The sequence below is a fragment of the Sturnira hondurensis genome, unplaced genomic scaffold, assembly GCF_014824575.4.
Source record: "Sturnira hondurensis isolate 20B ecotype Veracruz unplaced genomic scaffold, ASM1482457v3 Scaffold0002840, whole genome shotgun sequence".
Lineage (NCBI taxonomy): Eukaryota > Metazoa > Chordata > Mammalia > Chiroptera > Phyllostomidae > Sturnira > Sturnira hondurensis.
In genome coordinates this window covers 20,045,556-20,060,102 of record NW_028075471.1, presented here as the reverse complement: position 1 = coordinate 20,060,102, position 14,547 = coordinate 20,045,556, and the positions used below count along the sequence as shown (strand labels likewise).

Below are 14,547 nucleotides of genomic sequence, written 5' to 3'. Positions count from 1 at the left end.
GGTGAGCATACTCCCATACATATGACATTCTGGAAAAGCAGCCTACCTGGATTGAAGTAAAAAATAATATTTAATAAATCCTGGTCTCCCCATGTGATGACATTCTTGTACTTCTGGTACAGAGGATACAACATGTCCTCCCAAGCTAAGCCCGTTGGAGTCACATTGTTCTGGAAAAGAGAAAACCGTCAGAGCAGCAGAAGCAAAGCAAATCCATCTTGTCTGCTGAGAAAGAACATAGAGGGACTGATCCTCTCTTCCCAAAAAAGCAAATAGAGGAGGGGTCCTGCTGAGCTCAAGGCATATGACAAAACAAATCTAGGGCTGTAGATTGTAGCAGTTTAAATGTACACATGAATGCTACATGGATCAGGAGCTGGGAATCAAGCAATAATTTCTACTTAGAAAACCATGCCCCAATTGACACTCTTTTTTAAGAGTTTTAATTTTGCCTCTGAAGTGGAGGAATAACAGAATTATGGCATCTTAATAAAAACATCCTTGTCTTGTTTTAAAATAATCATTTAAAAATAAAAGCAACATATTCACAAACTAAATATTCAAACAGCATACAAAAATCTAAAATATAGTAAAATTACTCTTCCTCCATCTTCCTGCATTCCCTTTCCCACTTCCCCTAAAGTGATCCACAATTAACAATTAATGGTCTGTTAGGTATTTTTATGGAAAATTATAAGACATAAAAGGGATAGCACTCTACAATATTATGTTTTGTTGTATTTTAATTTTTTCACTTAGTATTTTTTGAGATCATATTTATCTCATTTATAGATTTACCTACTTCTTTTTAATAAAAGGATAATTTTTGGACTAATTCTCTACTGATGTTCATTTAGGTTCTTTTCAATTATTTTCTAGGATAAAAAATGAGGCTATGTACAGCTTTGTACAAATATCTCTGTGTACTAATGTAAATATGTTCCTAAAGTAATTTCAAGAACTTTCTCCATGGTTACTGAAGCTTGAATACACATAGCATTCAAACATTATGGAATTTAGAAGCGCAACATAATAGTCCTGAATAAGCACATCTGCTGAAGCTTTAAATTAAAAAACTACTTGGGCTTTTCCTGAACAAATATTCCATACCTTCCCAAACACTTTTTTCTTCTCTGGCTCCTAACATCATTGCCTGTAAGTCACCTTACTTACAACATTAGTACACTGATACTCTAGAAGAGACAAAATTCCCATTTTTAAACAAGTAAATACAAAATACTTCCTTACCTTGAACTGGGCAGTTCTCATACGAGTTAAATTCATTAGCATGACTCCCGAATTAATTCCTGTAGAGCCATAGAAAGGGTGTTGAGCAAAGCGGCTATACCAGCCAATTTTGGGGATTTCATGCTCTGGGGCCATGGCTGCAAGCTGGGTAGAATTAAACTGCCTCAGAAATTTCCAGATGTCATCAACAGGTCTCAGAAAGAGAACGTCAGTGTCCACATAGAGAAGTGAGTCCACATCCTTTAAAATCACCTTTGTGTATATTGGGGAAGGAGAGGAGGAAGAAAACAAAAACAAGTCATAAACAAAGGAAGTGATTTCAACAATGCCACTAATTTCTTTAATTAATGTTGAATTTTAGAAAGGGCACCACTCTTAGCTCCTCTTCTCCATCTCCTTTAACTTGAGTGATGAGTGCCAATCAAGGGTAGAGACTCAAAGGAAGATAAATCTTGATCTAGACTGGTCCAATTTCAGGGCCCTGGGCTATCTTTGCTAAGGGCTGAACTCTCAAAGGAACTTCTAAAGGAATCAGTGAACTTTCAAAGGAATGAAAATTACTATGGCTCTATGTCCTTCTACTCTCCAATAAAGCCATCTGTTTTTCTGTCTTAGGATTTTGTTTTTTTTTGGGGGGGGTGGGTTTGGAACAGTGATGTTGACATTAGACAATTTCAAGTGGACAATCTCAAAACTAGCTCATTCCAGGCTTTGGAATAAATACTCTGTCTCTGGATCCATTAGCTCTGTATCTTTTTGAAATGATATATTGAGCTAAGATTTAGACTTGGGAATAGGCAAAGCAAGTCATTGGCCAGGTTTGTTTAAAGATCGAAGATGGGGGAAAAAAGGAAAGAAAGATTTAAAAAATGCATAAAGGTCAAAGAATGACACACTTTCCCTCTAAAGGGCCAGAGAGTAAATATTTTAGGCTCTCTTGAAACCACTGAACTCTGCCATTGTAGCATGAAAACAGCCATTGATGGCATATAAACAAATGAACATGGCTGTATTCTAATAAAATTTTATCCAGGGACACTACAATTTGAATTTTATATAATTTTTAAATGTCACATAATCTTTTTCTGAAGTTTTCAACTATTTGAAAGTAAAAGCCATTCTTGGCTCATAGGCTGTGGTTTGTCAATGTCATTTAAGCAAACCACTTAGGTAAATGAGTTCTGTGCTAACTGCTTAGCCCTGGGATTCAAGATTACAAAGCTTCAGTTAATAGTAGTGTTATTCACCTTATTTTGCCATTGTTCTTTAAATTTAGGAGTAAATTAAAATCAAGGAAGGATTTTAGTCCTCCTGGATCCCTGGCCTAACATCATTATATCACCATAACAACTACTTGTTATGGACAGAATGTTTGTGTCTTTCCAAAATTCATATGTTAAAGCCTAACCCCCTAGTGTGATGGTATTTGGATATGGGACCTTTGGGCAGTAATTAGGATTAGATGAGGATATGAGGGTAGAGCCCTTGTGATGGAATCATGCCCTTAAAGAGACACCAGAGACCTAGCTCTTCTAATAAAAAACTGAGACGGATAGATGGCTTTATTGGAGGATGGAAGAACACAGAACCACTGTAATTTGCTGCTGTTGTCATTCCTTTGAAAGCTCTACCATCACCAGAAAGTTTCCTCCCTTCCTCTCTCCACCACATGAGGACACAAGAAGAAGGCAGCCTTCTGTTAGCAAAGAAGAGGACTCTAAACAGAATGCGACCATGCTGGCACCCAGCTTTCAGACTTTAAGCCTCCAGAACTACGAAAAACTAAATCTGTGCTGTCTAAGCCATTCAGTCTAAGTTATTTTGTTATGATAAGATGACTAAGACAACATTCCATTGGGATCCCCAATATTTAAAATTGATGAACATTGTACTGTATGATGCAGGTACCACAGAAGTTTCATTTTTAAATAATTATTGTTTAAAAAACTTCAAAGCTTACAGTTTTTATCTTTCTCACCTACTAGAGGAATAAACTTTGCACACCAATAACATTTTTAAAAAGTCATCATTTACCATTCAATAAAAGATTATTTTGACATCCATATTAACAAATTGAAAGTCCTAATTTCACAGTTAGGATAAATATTTAATTTTATTTATTTTTTTGCTTTTTTAAAGCATACTTTTTTCTTTTTTTAATTATATTTTATTGATTATGCTATTATAGTTTACCCAATTTCTCCTCCTTTATCCCCTCTCTGCCCTGCACACCCTCATCCTCCAGCATCCCCCCACTATGTTCATGTCCATGGGTTGTACATACAAGTTCTTTGAGTCCTCTACTTCCCATACCATTTTTACCTCTCCCTATCTACTTTATGCCTACCAATTATGCTTCTTTTCTGTACCTCCCCCCCATTCTTCCCTTCCCCCTCCCCACTGAAATCTCTCCATGTGATGTCCAATTCTCTGATTCTGTTCCTCTTTTAGCTGTTTGCTTAGTTTTTGTTTCATTGTTGGTCTTCTATTTTAGGTTCATTTGTTGATAGTTATAAGTTTGTTGTCACTTTACCATTCATATTTTTTATCTTATTTTTCTTAGATAAATCCATTTAATATTTCATATAATAATAGCTTGGTTTTGATGAACTTCTTTGACTTGACCTTATCTGGGAAGCACTTTTTCTCATCTTCCATTCTAAATGTTAGTTTTGCTGGATAGAGTAATCTTGGATGTAGGTTCTTGCCTTTAATGACTTTGAATACTTCTTTCCAGCTTCTTCTTGCTTGCAAGGTTTCTTTTGAGAAATAAGCTGATAGTCTTATGGGTACTCCTTTGTAGGTAACTGTCTCCTTTCCTCTTGCTGCGTTTAGAGATTCTCTCTTTATCTTTAATCTTGGGTAAATAATGATGATGTGTCTTGGTGTGTTCCTCTTTGGGTCCAAGTTCTTTGGGACTCTCTGGGCTTCTTGGACTTCCTAGAAGTGTATTTCCTTTGCCAGATTGTATTATACACTTCCTAGAAGTGTATTCCCTTTGCCAGAGGGAAGTTTTCCTTCATTATTTGTTCAAATGTTTCAATTTCTTGCTGTTGTTCTTCTCCTTCTGGCAACCCTATGATTTGGATATTAGAATGTTTAAAGTTGCCCAGAGGTTCCTAAGCATCTCTTCATTTATTTGGATTCTTGTTTCTTAATTTTGTTTTGGTTGGATGTTTATTTCTTCCTTTTGTTCCAAATCATTGCTTTGAGTCCTGGCTTCTCTCCTGTTACTGTTGGTTCCCTGAATATTTGCTTTATTTCACTTTGGGTATCCTTCTTTTTTTTTTTTTTCATTTTTCAACCCAGTTCAATCAGCTTTGTGAGTATTTTAATCACCAGGGCTTTAATTTTTTCATCAGATAAGTTGGCTACATCCTCATTGCTTAGTTCTCTTTCTGAAGCTTTGCTCTGTTGTTTCATTTGGGCCATATTTCTTTGTCTTGGGGTACCTGTTAAGTTGTAAGAAGGCAGGTCCTTAGGTTTTCACCAAGGCAGGGCAAACCTACTTGCAGTGCTGGGGTGCTGCCTGTGTGGAATGGACCAGAAAGGGAACAATGCAGCTCGCCTGCTCAGCTCTAGCCCATTTCCCAATGAACTCTTGTGTGAGATGAAGTTTCTTCCACCAGGACAACTGCCCTAGTCCACAGTCAGTTCTGAGTCTCAGTTTCCTATTCAGCCAGCCCCACCCATACAGTCTGCCATCTCACCAATGTTTCTCTCAGTTGGCCCCAACTGCATGGTCTGCCACCTCACAGCTGGTTCTTAACTGGTCTGGTTGTTCTGGTTGACTGTTTCCTTAATACCTTGGTTGTTGGAGCTCCATGCAGTTCGATTTTCTGGGACTTCTAGTTGTTTATTGATTTTAGATTTGTTGTTATCCTCCTTTTGGTTGTGTGAGGACAGGAAGGGTTTCTCTCTATGCTTCCATCCTGGCCAGAACTAGGATAAATACTTCAAATTGAACACACACAATTTTTTAAAATTCCCTACATTATCCTTACTATTTCCTCTTATTTTGCCATGGAAAGGTAAAAACTTTGGAATAGATAAGCTTTAGTCTGCTGAATTATTTTTATTAAATCACAACTTCTGAGTATAGCAGAGGAAAGGCAAACTCTACAAAAGTACTAGTAAATGCATGTTATAATATTAATATGAATAACATGTAAATATAGTTATTATTGCTTGTATGTCCAAGAACATCCCAAGGACTCAACATCTTACCAATCTTATTTTAGTAGTAGGAAAACTACAGTACAGAAAAGTCCTCTACTCAAATTCATATGTCAAATAATGGTAATGAATGCTGGATTTTGGCTGATAAAGTTATAGTAAGATAAAGTCACTTCCTAGAATGTGTTTAAGGGAATAAAAGATTGCACAGTGTTACAATAAATGCTAATTTAGAAATTCTGAATCAGAAAGGAAAAGAAAACTATTTCAACCCAGGTGAATAGAACAAAATTGCCTTCATGGTGATTACCTAATAATGCCTAAATAAAAGCATACAATCCTAATGATTTAGTCAATCAAGAGTTATGCAGGCATCTACCACTCAGGTTCATTGAGTTGTTTATTTATTTTTAATTATTTTTAAGTATATTTGATTGATTATGTTATTACAGTTGTCTCATCTTCTCTACGCTTTATCCCCCTCTGCCCTGCACTGCATCTCCCATCAGCATTCACCCAGCTTAGTTCATGTCCATGGATCATACATATAGGTTCTTTGTCTTCTCCATTTTCTATACTATTCTTACCTACCCCACTGACAATTTTGTACTTATGAATTATGCCTCTTATTTCCTGTACATTTTCCCCATTCTCTACCTCCTCCATCCCTGTTGCTAACCCTCCATGTGATCACCATTTCTGTGATTCTGTTCCTGTTCTAGTTGCTTGCTTATTTTGTCTTTTTTTTTTTTAGGTTCATTGATAGTTGACATTTTTGATTTTGTTGTCATTTTACTGTTCATAGCTTTGATATCTTAGGTAAGGCCCACTAACATTTCATACAACAGGAGATTGGAAGGTGATGGCGAGATAGGTGGGAGCAGAGTCCACTTCCCCCTGTACAGCTGTAGAACACCTAGCCAGTCTTCTGAGGAGTAGAGTGAATGGCCAATGGTATCCCAGCATATATAAAGGTTGGAGGCCCAAACTGTAGAGGTCATTGAAAAATCAGACAGTAAGGAGATTGCTTTGGGACAATAAGGTCCCTGGGGAAAGTGAAGGGACCAGGGCATCTGCAGCTCCAGGCCCGGCATCCGCTGGGTCTGCTGCAGGATTCTTGGGAGACAGTCAGGTCAACAGCTCCCTCCCCTGCCCAGCAGGGAGATTTGAGCAGCACTAGGATGGACCTGGATACTTGACGTTGCTGGGGGGAATAAGGATGAAGTAGCAAACACACAGGGGTGGTGTACACCTGCAGAGACTGTGGACACAGACTGGGAAGAGTTGGGCTTTGATAGACCCTTACCCGGATAGTCCCCAGTCTGGGCTGTATGAGAGGCCAGGTGCTTGTTTGTAGTGGCAGGCTTGAATAGGAGGAACCTTCCCAAAAAGGAAAAAAAGAGGCACTCGGTGGCTCTTTAGGGAATTCTTCTGCAGCAGCTGCCCGGCCTCCCCCTGCAGTACTCATGCAGCCTCCACAGCCTCGGCTGTGGGCCCACCTCTGCTGGCAGGACTGTGGCTGTGCCCCTACCCTACCCCTGGCCGCAGCAGTGGAGGAGCCCAACCGCAGCGCAACACGCATGGTGCATCACTGACCCAGCCGCCCCTCACCCCACCACAGCTACCACTGTAGCAGCAGAAGCCAGCATGCTGACACTGCCCCCTGGGACTGAACTCCCACTGCTGCAGCAGTGGAGGCCACACACTCATATACAAAGCCCCAGCAAAAACACATGCCTTAACCCATGGCCCAGGGGCCCAGCAGCTGCGTTCCCACCACAGCAGCGGAGGCCAGGCGCTCACCCTCACAGACCTGAGGACAGTTCAGACCTGACCCCGCCATCCAGAGGCACCACGCACCTGACCCCACCACCCCAGCCACAGCCACAGAAGATGTGCCTGGGTGCGCCTCTGCAGCCATGGTAGCCCACCACCATGCACGGCCAACTGGCTTGCTCGGAGGAAGGCGGAGAAGACCCCGAGCAAAGGAGAGGAACAGGGCTCAGGGAGTCAGCAATCCCCAGAAAGACTTAACTCAGTGGAGGAGCGAAACTACCCTGAAGAGACTCTGAGAGTCCCTAGAATCGAGGACAGCAAAGAGTGAGAACATGGTGTGAGAGTTGCCTCTAATTGGTGCACATGAAGGACAGTACAACTAGTGGACTGAAGGTGTAGGCCAGGTGTAAAAGGGTACTAGAGGCCAGGCAGTGAACTGAGGAACTAAGTTGGAGGTTGGGCAACTGCTAATAAGAGGGCAGCTCAGACCCAGTCCCCATCCCTGTAAAACCACAGGAAGAGAGAAAAGTGAAACCAATCCCCCCGCAAACCTGCTACAGCAGGAAGACCAGCAGAACTAGCTAGCATGGCCGATTTAAAGATAGCAGGAGGTTTTTTTCTTCTTCTTTCTTCCTTTCTTTCTTTTAAAAAAAAATCCTATAAGTGAGACAATAAAACCTGGAGCTGTGAAAGGGCCAGAGTTAGTCCCAAAGAAGGGTGATCCCAACAACTGAGACAGTGAGACAAATTTTACTTTGCTATTCCAGAGAACTTGCAAGATCTTGCAAATTTATATTATTATTAATTTATCATTATTTTTACATATTTTATTTTATTAGTATTATTTTATTTGTCTTCTTTTTGTTTGGTCTTCTTTGCTTTGTTTCTTAAATTGCATTGTTTGACTGGTTTCCCTTGTTCTCTCTTTCATGGTGTATTTTTAATTTTCCTTCTTTCATTTCAGTTGTGTTCCAAAAGTACACTACTGTAGGTTGTGTACTTCCTATTCTTGTTATTCAGCTCACATAATTCTGTCATATGATTGTCGCTCCATTACTATTATAAATAATTGCTGTTCCATACAATTGTATATACTACACAGCACCCTTCCCAGACCTTAGTTAACTTCACTGTATCCAGAACTTTATTACCATTGTGAAAAACTCTATTCTCTCATATACTACACTTATTTTCTATCCTTTACTCTCACTTTATCTCATAATCAGACTTCCCTCAAGCTCATTGCTTTCTAGAACCAACTCACAATCCTTCTCCCCTTCCAAACAGAGTCTTTTTTTTTTCCATCTTTCTAAAAAGTACCAAGTTGGGTGAAAATTATGGTTAACACTACACATATCCAAATGACCTCCTATGTCTTCTATATGGGTTGGTACTTTAAATAACATAGAACACTCCATTGTCTTAATCCATTTTGCACCCCCACCCAACTGATAACAAAAAAGAGTATGTGGGAGCTGTGAACACCAGTATACCTGCTAGAAGAGGAAATCCACCAACAAAGGAACCACCATCAGGTAACAGTGGAAGAAGGTGAAGGAGGGAGTGGAAGCCACACTAACATCCACTCAGGACTGATCTTGAAATACAACTAAATGGTGGAGAAATTATATAGAACAAATAACTGAACAATACAAAAGAGAAGCCTCAAAACCTGGGTCAGACAGAAGAACCAGCTTCAAAACAACCTGCCCACACCTGCACAACTGAATAGAAGATGTGGGGGAAAGGGTGACCCTCAGTTAACCACCTGGAAGGAAGGCCCCACCAAAGAGAGACTAAAAAATAATCAAAACCCAGAAACATACAGAGAACCAACAAAAACAGCAGCCCAAGACCAGCAAGCTCAAAGACCAAGGAGACTGCACTACTGAATCGCATAGGACTTCTACCCAGAAGTTCACACCAGAAATTCAGGAAGTCAGAACAGATCAATTTAAGAAGCACAGGCTAACAAGAAGAGTCTTACAAACAATGGGAAAACAAAGAAACAGTCCCCAAATGGACAGAAGGAGGCCTAAGAAATTCTAAATGAAATAGAGGCAAGTCAACTATCAGATATTGAGTTCAAAGCAATGGTTATAATGAAGCTCAATGAGCTCACTGAGAACTACCAAAAGTTACAGAAAATACTACAATGAACTCACTGCAAACTATATCAACATGAAAAAGAAAATAGAAACTATCAACAAGGGCCAGGAGGAAAAGAAGAATACAATTTCTGGATTGAAGAACACAGTAGAAGGTATCAAAAGCAGGCTAGATAAAGCAGAGGAGTGAATCAGGAAGCTGAAGGACAAGGTAGAAAAAAACACCCCAAAAGAGCAAGAAAAGGAAAAGATACTCATAAAGAATGAAGCGTGGTAAGGGAAATGCAGGACTACCTGAAATGGAATAATATCCATTTAACAGGGATATGAGAAGGAGAAGAAGAGCAAGGGATAGAAAACCTGTTTGAAAAAGTAATAATGGAATACTTCCTTAATTTGATGAGGAAAATGTCAACAAATCCAGGAAACACAGGGAATCCCAGTCAGGAGGAACCCAAAAAGGCCTACTTCAAGTCACATCATAATTAAAATGGCAAAATTTCAGGACAAAAAGAGAATCTTAAAGGCAGCAAGGGAGAAACAGGAAGTAACATAGAAGGGAGCCCCAATAAGGTTAGCAGCTGACTTCTCAATGGAAACACTCCAAGCCAGGAGAGAATGGCAAGAAATATTCCAAGTAATGAAAACCAACGCCTGCAATCCAGGCTACTCTACCAGCATGGCTCTCAATTAAGATGGATGGACAAATATGGAGCGTCCCAGACAAAAAAGCTTCAAAAAATACACATACATCACCACCTCTGGAAGACATGCTAAATGCTCTGCTTTAAAAAGAGTAAGAGAGAGAGAAACACATATGTGAAAAAATAGCAATGAATAAGTTCCTATAATAATAATGTTAAATGTAATTAGATTAAATGCACCAATCAAAAGCATAGAATAGCTGAATGGATAAGAGAGCATGACCCACAAATATGCTTCCTACAAAAGACCCACCTCAGGACAAAAGACCTACACAGACTGAAAGTAAAGGCCTTGAAACAAATGTTCCAAGGAAATGGACAGGTAAAAAGCTGGGGTAGCAATACTCATACCAGACAAAATACACTTCAAAAAAGAGCCATAAAAAGAGACCCAGAAGGTCACTTTATAGTACTTAAGGGGAGAATCCATCAACAAAACATAAACATTGTAAACATATGCACCCAACATAGGAGCACCCAAATACATAAAAAAAAATCTTAGAGGACTTCAAGATATTGACAGCAACACAATTACAGTGGGGGATTTCAACACCCCACTGACCAAAATGGATAGATGTTCCAAACAAAATATCAACAAAGATATTGCGATATTGAACAATGTCCTAGAACAAATGGACTCAACTGATATATATATATAGAGCCTTTCATCTCAAAGAAGCAAAATACACATTCTTTCCAAATTCATAAGGAACATTTTCAAAGATAGACCATATGACAGGACACAAAATAAGCCTCAACAAATTCAAGAAAACTGAAACCATACCAAGCATTTTCTCTGACCATACGGGACTAAAACTAGAAATCAAACTCAAGGAAAAAATTAAAAAACACTCAAATTCATGGAGATTGAACAGCATGCTATTAAACAATGAATGGGTCAAGAATGAGATCAAAGAAGAAATCAAAATGTTTCTGGAAACAAATGAAAATGAACTGACAACAATCCAAAACTTATGAAACACAATGAAGGAAGTCCTGAGAAAGAAATTCATAGCAATACAGGCATACCTAAAAGAAACATTTTAAATAAACAACCTAACCCTATACCTACAAGCACTTGAAGAAGGACAACAAAGACAGCTCAAAGCAAGTACAAGGAAGGAAATAGCCAAGATCAGAACAGAATTAAATGACATAGGGACTAAAAGCATAATTCTAAGGATCAATAAATCCAGGAGCTAGTTCTTTGAAAAGATAAATAAAACTAACAACCCTTTAGGGAAACTCATCAAGAAAAAAGAGAGAAGATCCAAATAAACACAATCAGAAATGAAAGAGGAGGGGTTTCAACTCACACCACAGAAATACGAAGGACTGTAAGAAATTACTATGAAAAACTATGTGCTAAAAAAAGTTTAAAACCTTGGTGAAATGGACAAATTTCTAGAAAAATATGATCTTCTAAATGGTATGAAAAAAAAGTAGAAAGCCTGAACAGACCAATAACAGCTGCCAAAACTGAAACAGTAATAAAAAAACTTCTGACACATAAAAGCCCCAGACCAGACCATGTTGCAGGAGAATTTTACAAATTATTTAAAAATGACAAATACCATATGATATCACTGTTAACAGGAATCTAAACAACAAAACAAACAAGCAAGCAAAATGTGACCAATGACACTCAAATATGGAACAGGCTGACAGGGTCCAGAGGGGAGAGGGAAGAGAATCATAGGGGAAAAGGGAATGGACTCACCTGAACAAGTATAAAGGACACATGGACAATAACTAAGGGTAGGGGGCAGAAAGGGGAGGAAGGTGGGGAGCATGGGGTGGGGGGCAGGCAGGGTTGGGAATATAAGACAGAAACCTGTACTTGAACAAGAATTAAATAAAAAAATTATATTAAAAAATGAGCTAACTGACATCCTTCATAGATTATTCCAAAAAAATGCAAGAACATGGAAGATTCCTGATCTCTTTCTATGGAGCCAGCATCATCCTACTCCCAAAACCAGTTAAAGACATAACAAAGAAAGGAGAAACTTCAGGCCAATATCCCTGATGAACACAGACGCTAAAATCCTCAAAAAAAATATTGGCAAACTGCATCCAGCAATACATTAAAAAGATCATAAACTATGATCAACTTGATTCATACCAGGTATGCAAGGAAGGTACAATATTTGCAAATCAATAAACAGAATACATCACTAAACAAAATGAAAGAAAAAATCACATGATCATATCAATAGACTCAGAAAAAGCATTTGATAAGGTACAGCACCCATTTATGATAAAAACACTTAGCGAAGTGGGAATTGAGGGAGAATTCCTCAACATAATAAAGGCCATATACAATAGATTTACTATGAACATCATACTCAGTGGGCAAAAACTTAGAGCTTTGCCACTAAGATCAGGAACAAGACAAGGATGACCACTTTCACAAGTCTTATTCAACATAGTATTGGAAGTCCTAGACACAGCAATCAGACAAGAAAAAGAAATAAAAGGCATCCAACTTGGAAATAAGGAAGCAAAGCTGTCATTGTTTGCAGATGACATGACAGTATACATAGAAAATCATATAGACTCCACCAGAAAACTACTCGAGCTAATGAGTGAATTTCACACAACAGCAGGATAGAAAGTCAGTATTCATTAACCAAAGAAATTTTTGCAACCAACAGTGAAATATCAGAAACAGATATCAGGGGAAAAATCCCATTTGATGTAGAAATAAGAAAAATAACTTACCTAGGAATAAACTTAATCAAGGAGGTAAAAGACCTGTCCTAAGAAAACTACACAACACTGAAGAAAAATATTAAGGGAGACACAAACAAATGCAAGCATATACCATGTTCATGGACTGGAAGAATTAATATTATCAAAATGTCCATATTACTCAAAGCAATTTATACATTCAATGCAATCCCTATTGAAGTAGCATGACATATGTCTCAGATATATAGCAAAAACTTCAAAAATTTATATGGAACAATAATCAACCCTGAATAGCTGCAGCAATTTTGAGAAAAAAAAAAACAAATTAGGAGGGATCACAATACCTGATATCAAACTGTATTACAAGGCCACTGTAATCAAAACAATCTGGTACTGGCATAAGAACAGACACAAGGACCAATGGAACAGAATAGAGAACCCAGAAATAAACCCAAGTCTCTATGGTTTACTAATATTTGACAAAAGGGAAGAAGCATAAAATGAAACAAAAATAGCATCTACAACAAACAGTGTTGGGAGATCCTGACAGCTACATGCAAAAAAATGAAACTCAATCACTAACTTATACCATACAGAAAAGTAAATTGAAGGTGGACAAAAGACTTAAATATAAGTTGTGACACCATAAAAATCCTAGAGGAAAACATCAGCAGAAAAAACTCAGATATCCCACCTAGCAATGTCTTCAGTGATATATCCCATTAAGCAAGGGACATAAAGGAAAGCATAAACAAATGGGACTTCATCAAACCAAAAAGCTCCTGCATAGCTAAGGAAAACAGCATTAAAATGAAAAGAGAAATAAACTGTATGGGAAAACATATTTGCCAATGATACTTCAGACAAGGGTTTGATCTCCAAAATACATAAGGAAGTCACATAACTGCACTCCAGGAGGACAAACAACCAAGTTGAAAAAAAATGGGCAAAAAGTTGAACAGACATTTTTGCAAGGAGGATATCTTGAGGACCCAGAGGCATCTGAAAAGATTCTCAGCATCACTAGCTACCAGAGAGATGCAAATTAAAACCACAATGAGATACCACTTCACACCAGTCAGAATGGTGTGAAGAAACAAATCAACAAATCAACAAATGGTGATGGAGAGGTTGTGGAGAAAGGGGAACCCTAATGCACTGTTGGTGGGACTGCAGAATTGTGCAGCCACTATGGAAAACAGTATGGAATTCCCTCAGAAAAATAAAAATGGAAGTGCCTTTTGACCCATCAATTCCACTGCTAGGATTATATCCTAAGAACCCCAAAATATCAATCCAAAAGAACCTATGCACCCCAATGTTCATAGCACAATTTATAATACACAAGTGCTGGAAGTAACCTAAGTGCCCATCGGTAAATGAGTGGATCAAAAAAACTATGGTACATTTACACAATGCAATAGTACACAGCATAGAGAAAAGAGCTCCTACCCTTTGCAACAGCATGGATGGAACTGGAGAGCATTATGCTAAGTGAAGTAAGCCAGGCGGTGGGGACAAATACCATATGATCTCACCTTTAAGTGGAACCTAATCAACAAACGAAAAAAGTAAGTAAAATATAACCAGGGACATTGAAATTAAGAACAATTTGACAGTAACCAGAGGGGACGTAGGAGGGGATAATGGGAAAAATGGTTTTTAGGAACAACTACAAAGGACACATGGACAAAACCTTGGGGTGGTGAAAGCAAGGGAGGGAGGTGGATTTGGCTGGGGCACGGGGGAGAGGTTGGGGGAAAATGCAGAGAACTAATCGAAGTACAATAAAATAATTTAAAAAAATCATTTCATGTAATAAAGGCTGGGTGATGATGAAA

General features: G+C 38.5%; 1 protein-coding gene across 2 annotated transcripts in view; it reads right to left on the bottom strand.

Moving 5' to 3' along the window:
- Positions 1 to 14,547, bottom strand: part of GXYLT2 (glucoside xylosyltransferase 2) — a 153,955-nt gene that overhangs the window by 50,760 nt on the left and 88,648 nt on the right. For both annotated transcript variants that reach the window (XM_037040972.1, XM_037040971.1), the window contains exons 4-5: positions 1,249 to 1,500; positions 47 to 170 (exon numbers count right to left, since the gene is read on the bottom strand). In XM_037040972.1, the coding sequence (XP_036896867.1) occupies positions 47 to 170; positions 1,249 to 1,500 (376 nt within the window). The remainder of the gene's footprint in view (positions 1 to 46; positions 171 to 1,248; positions 1,501 to 14,547) is intronic.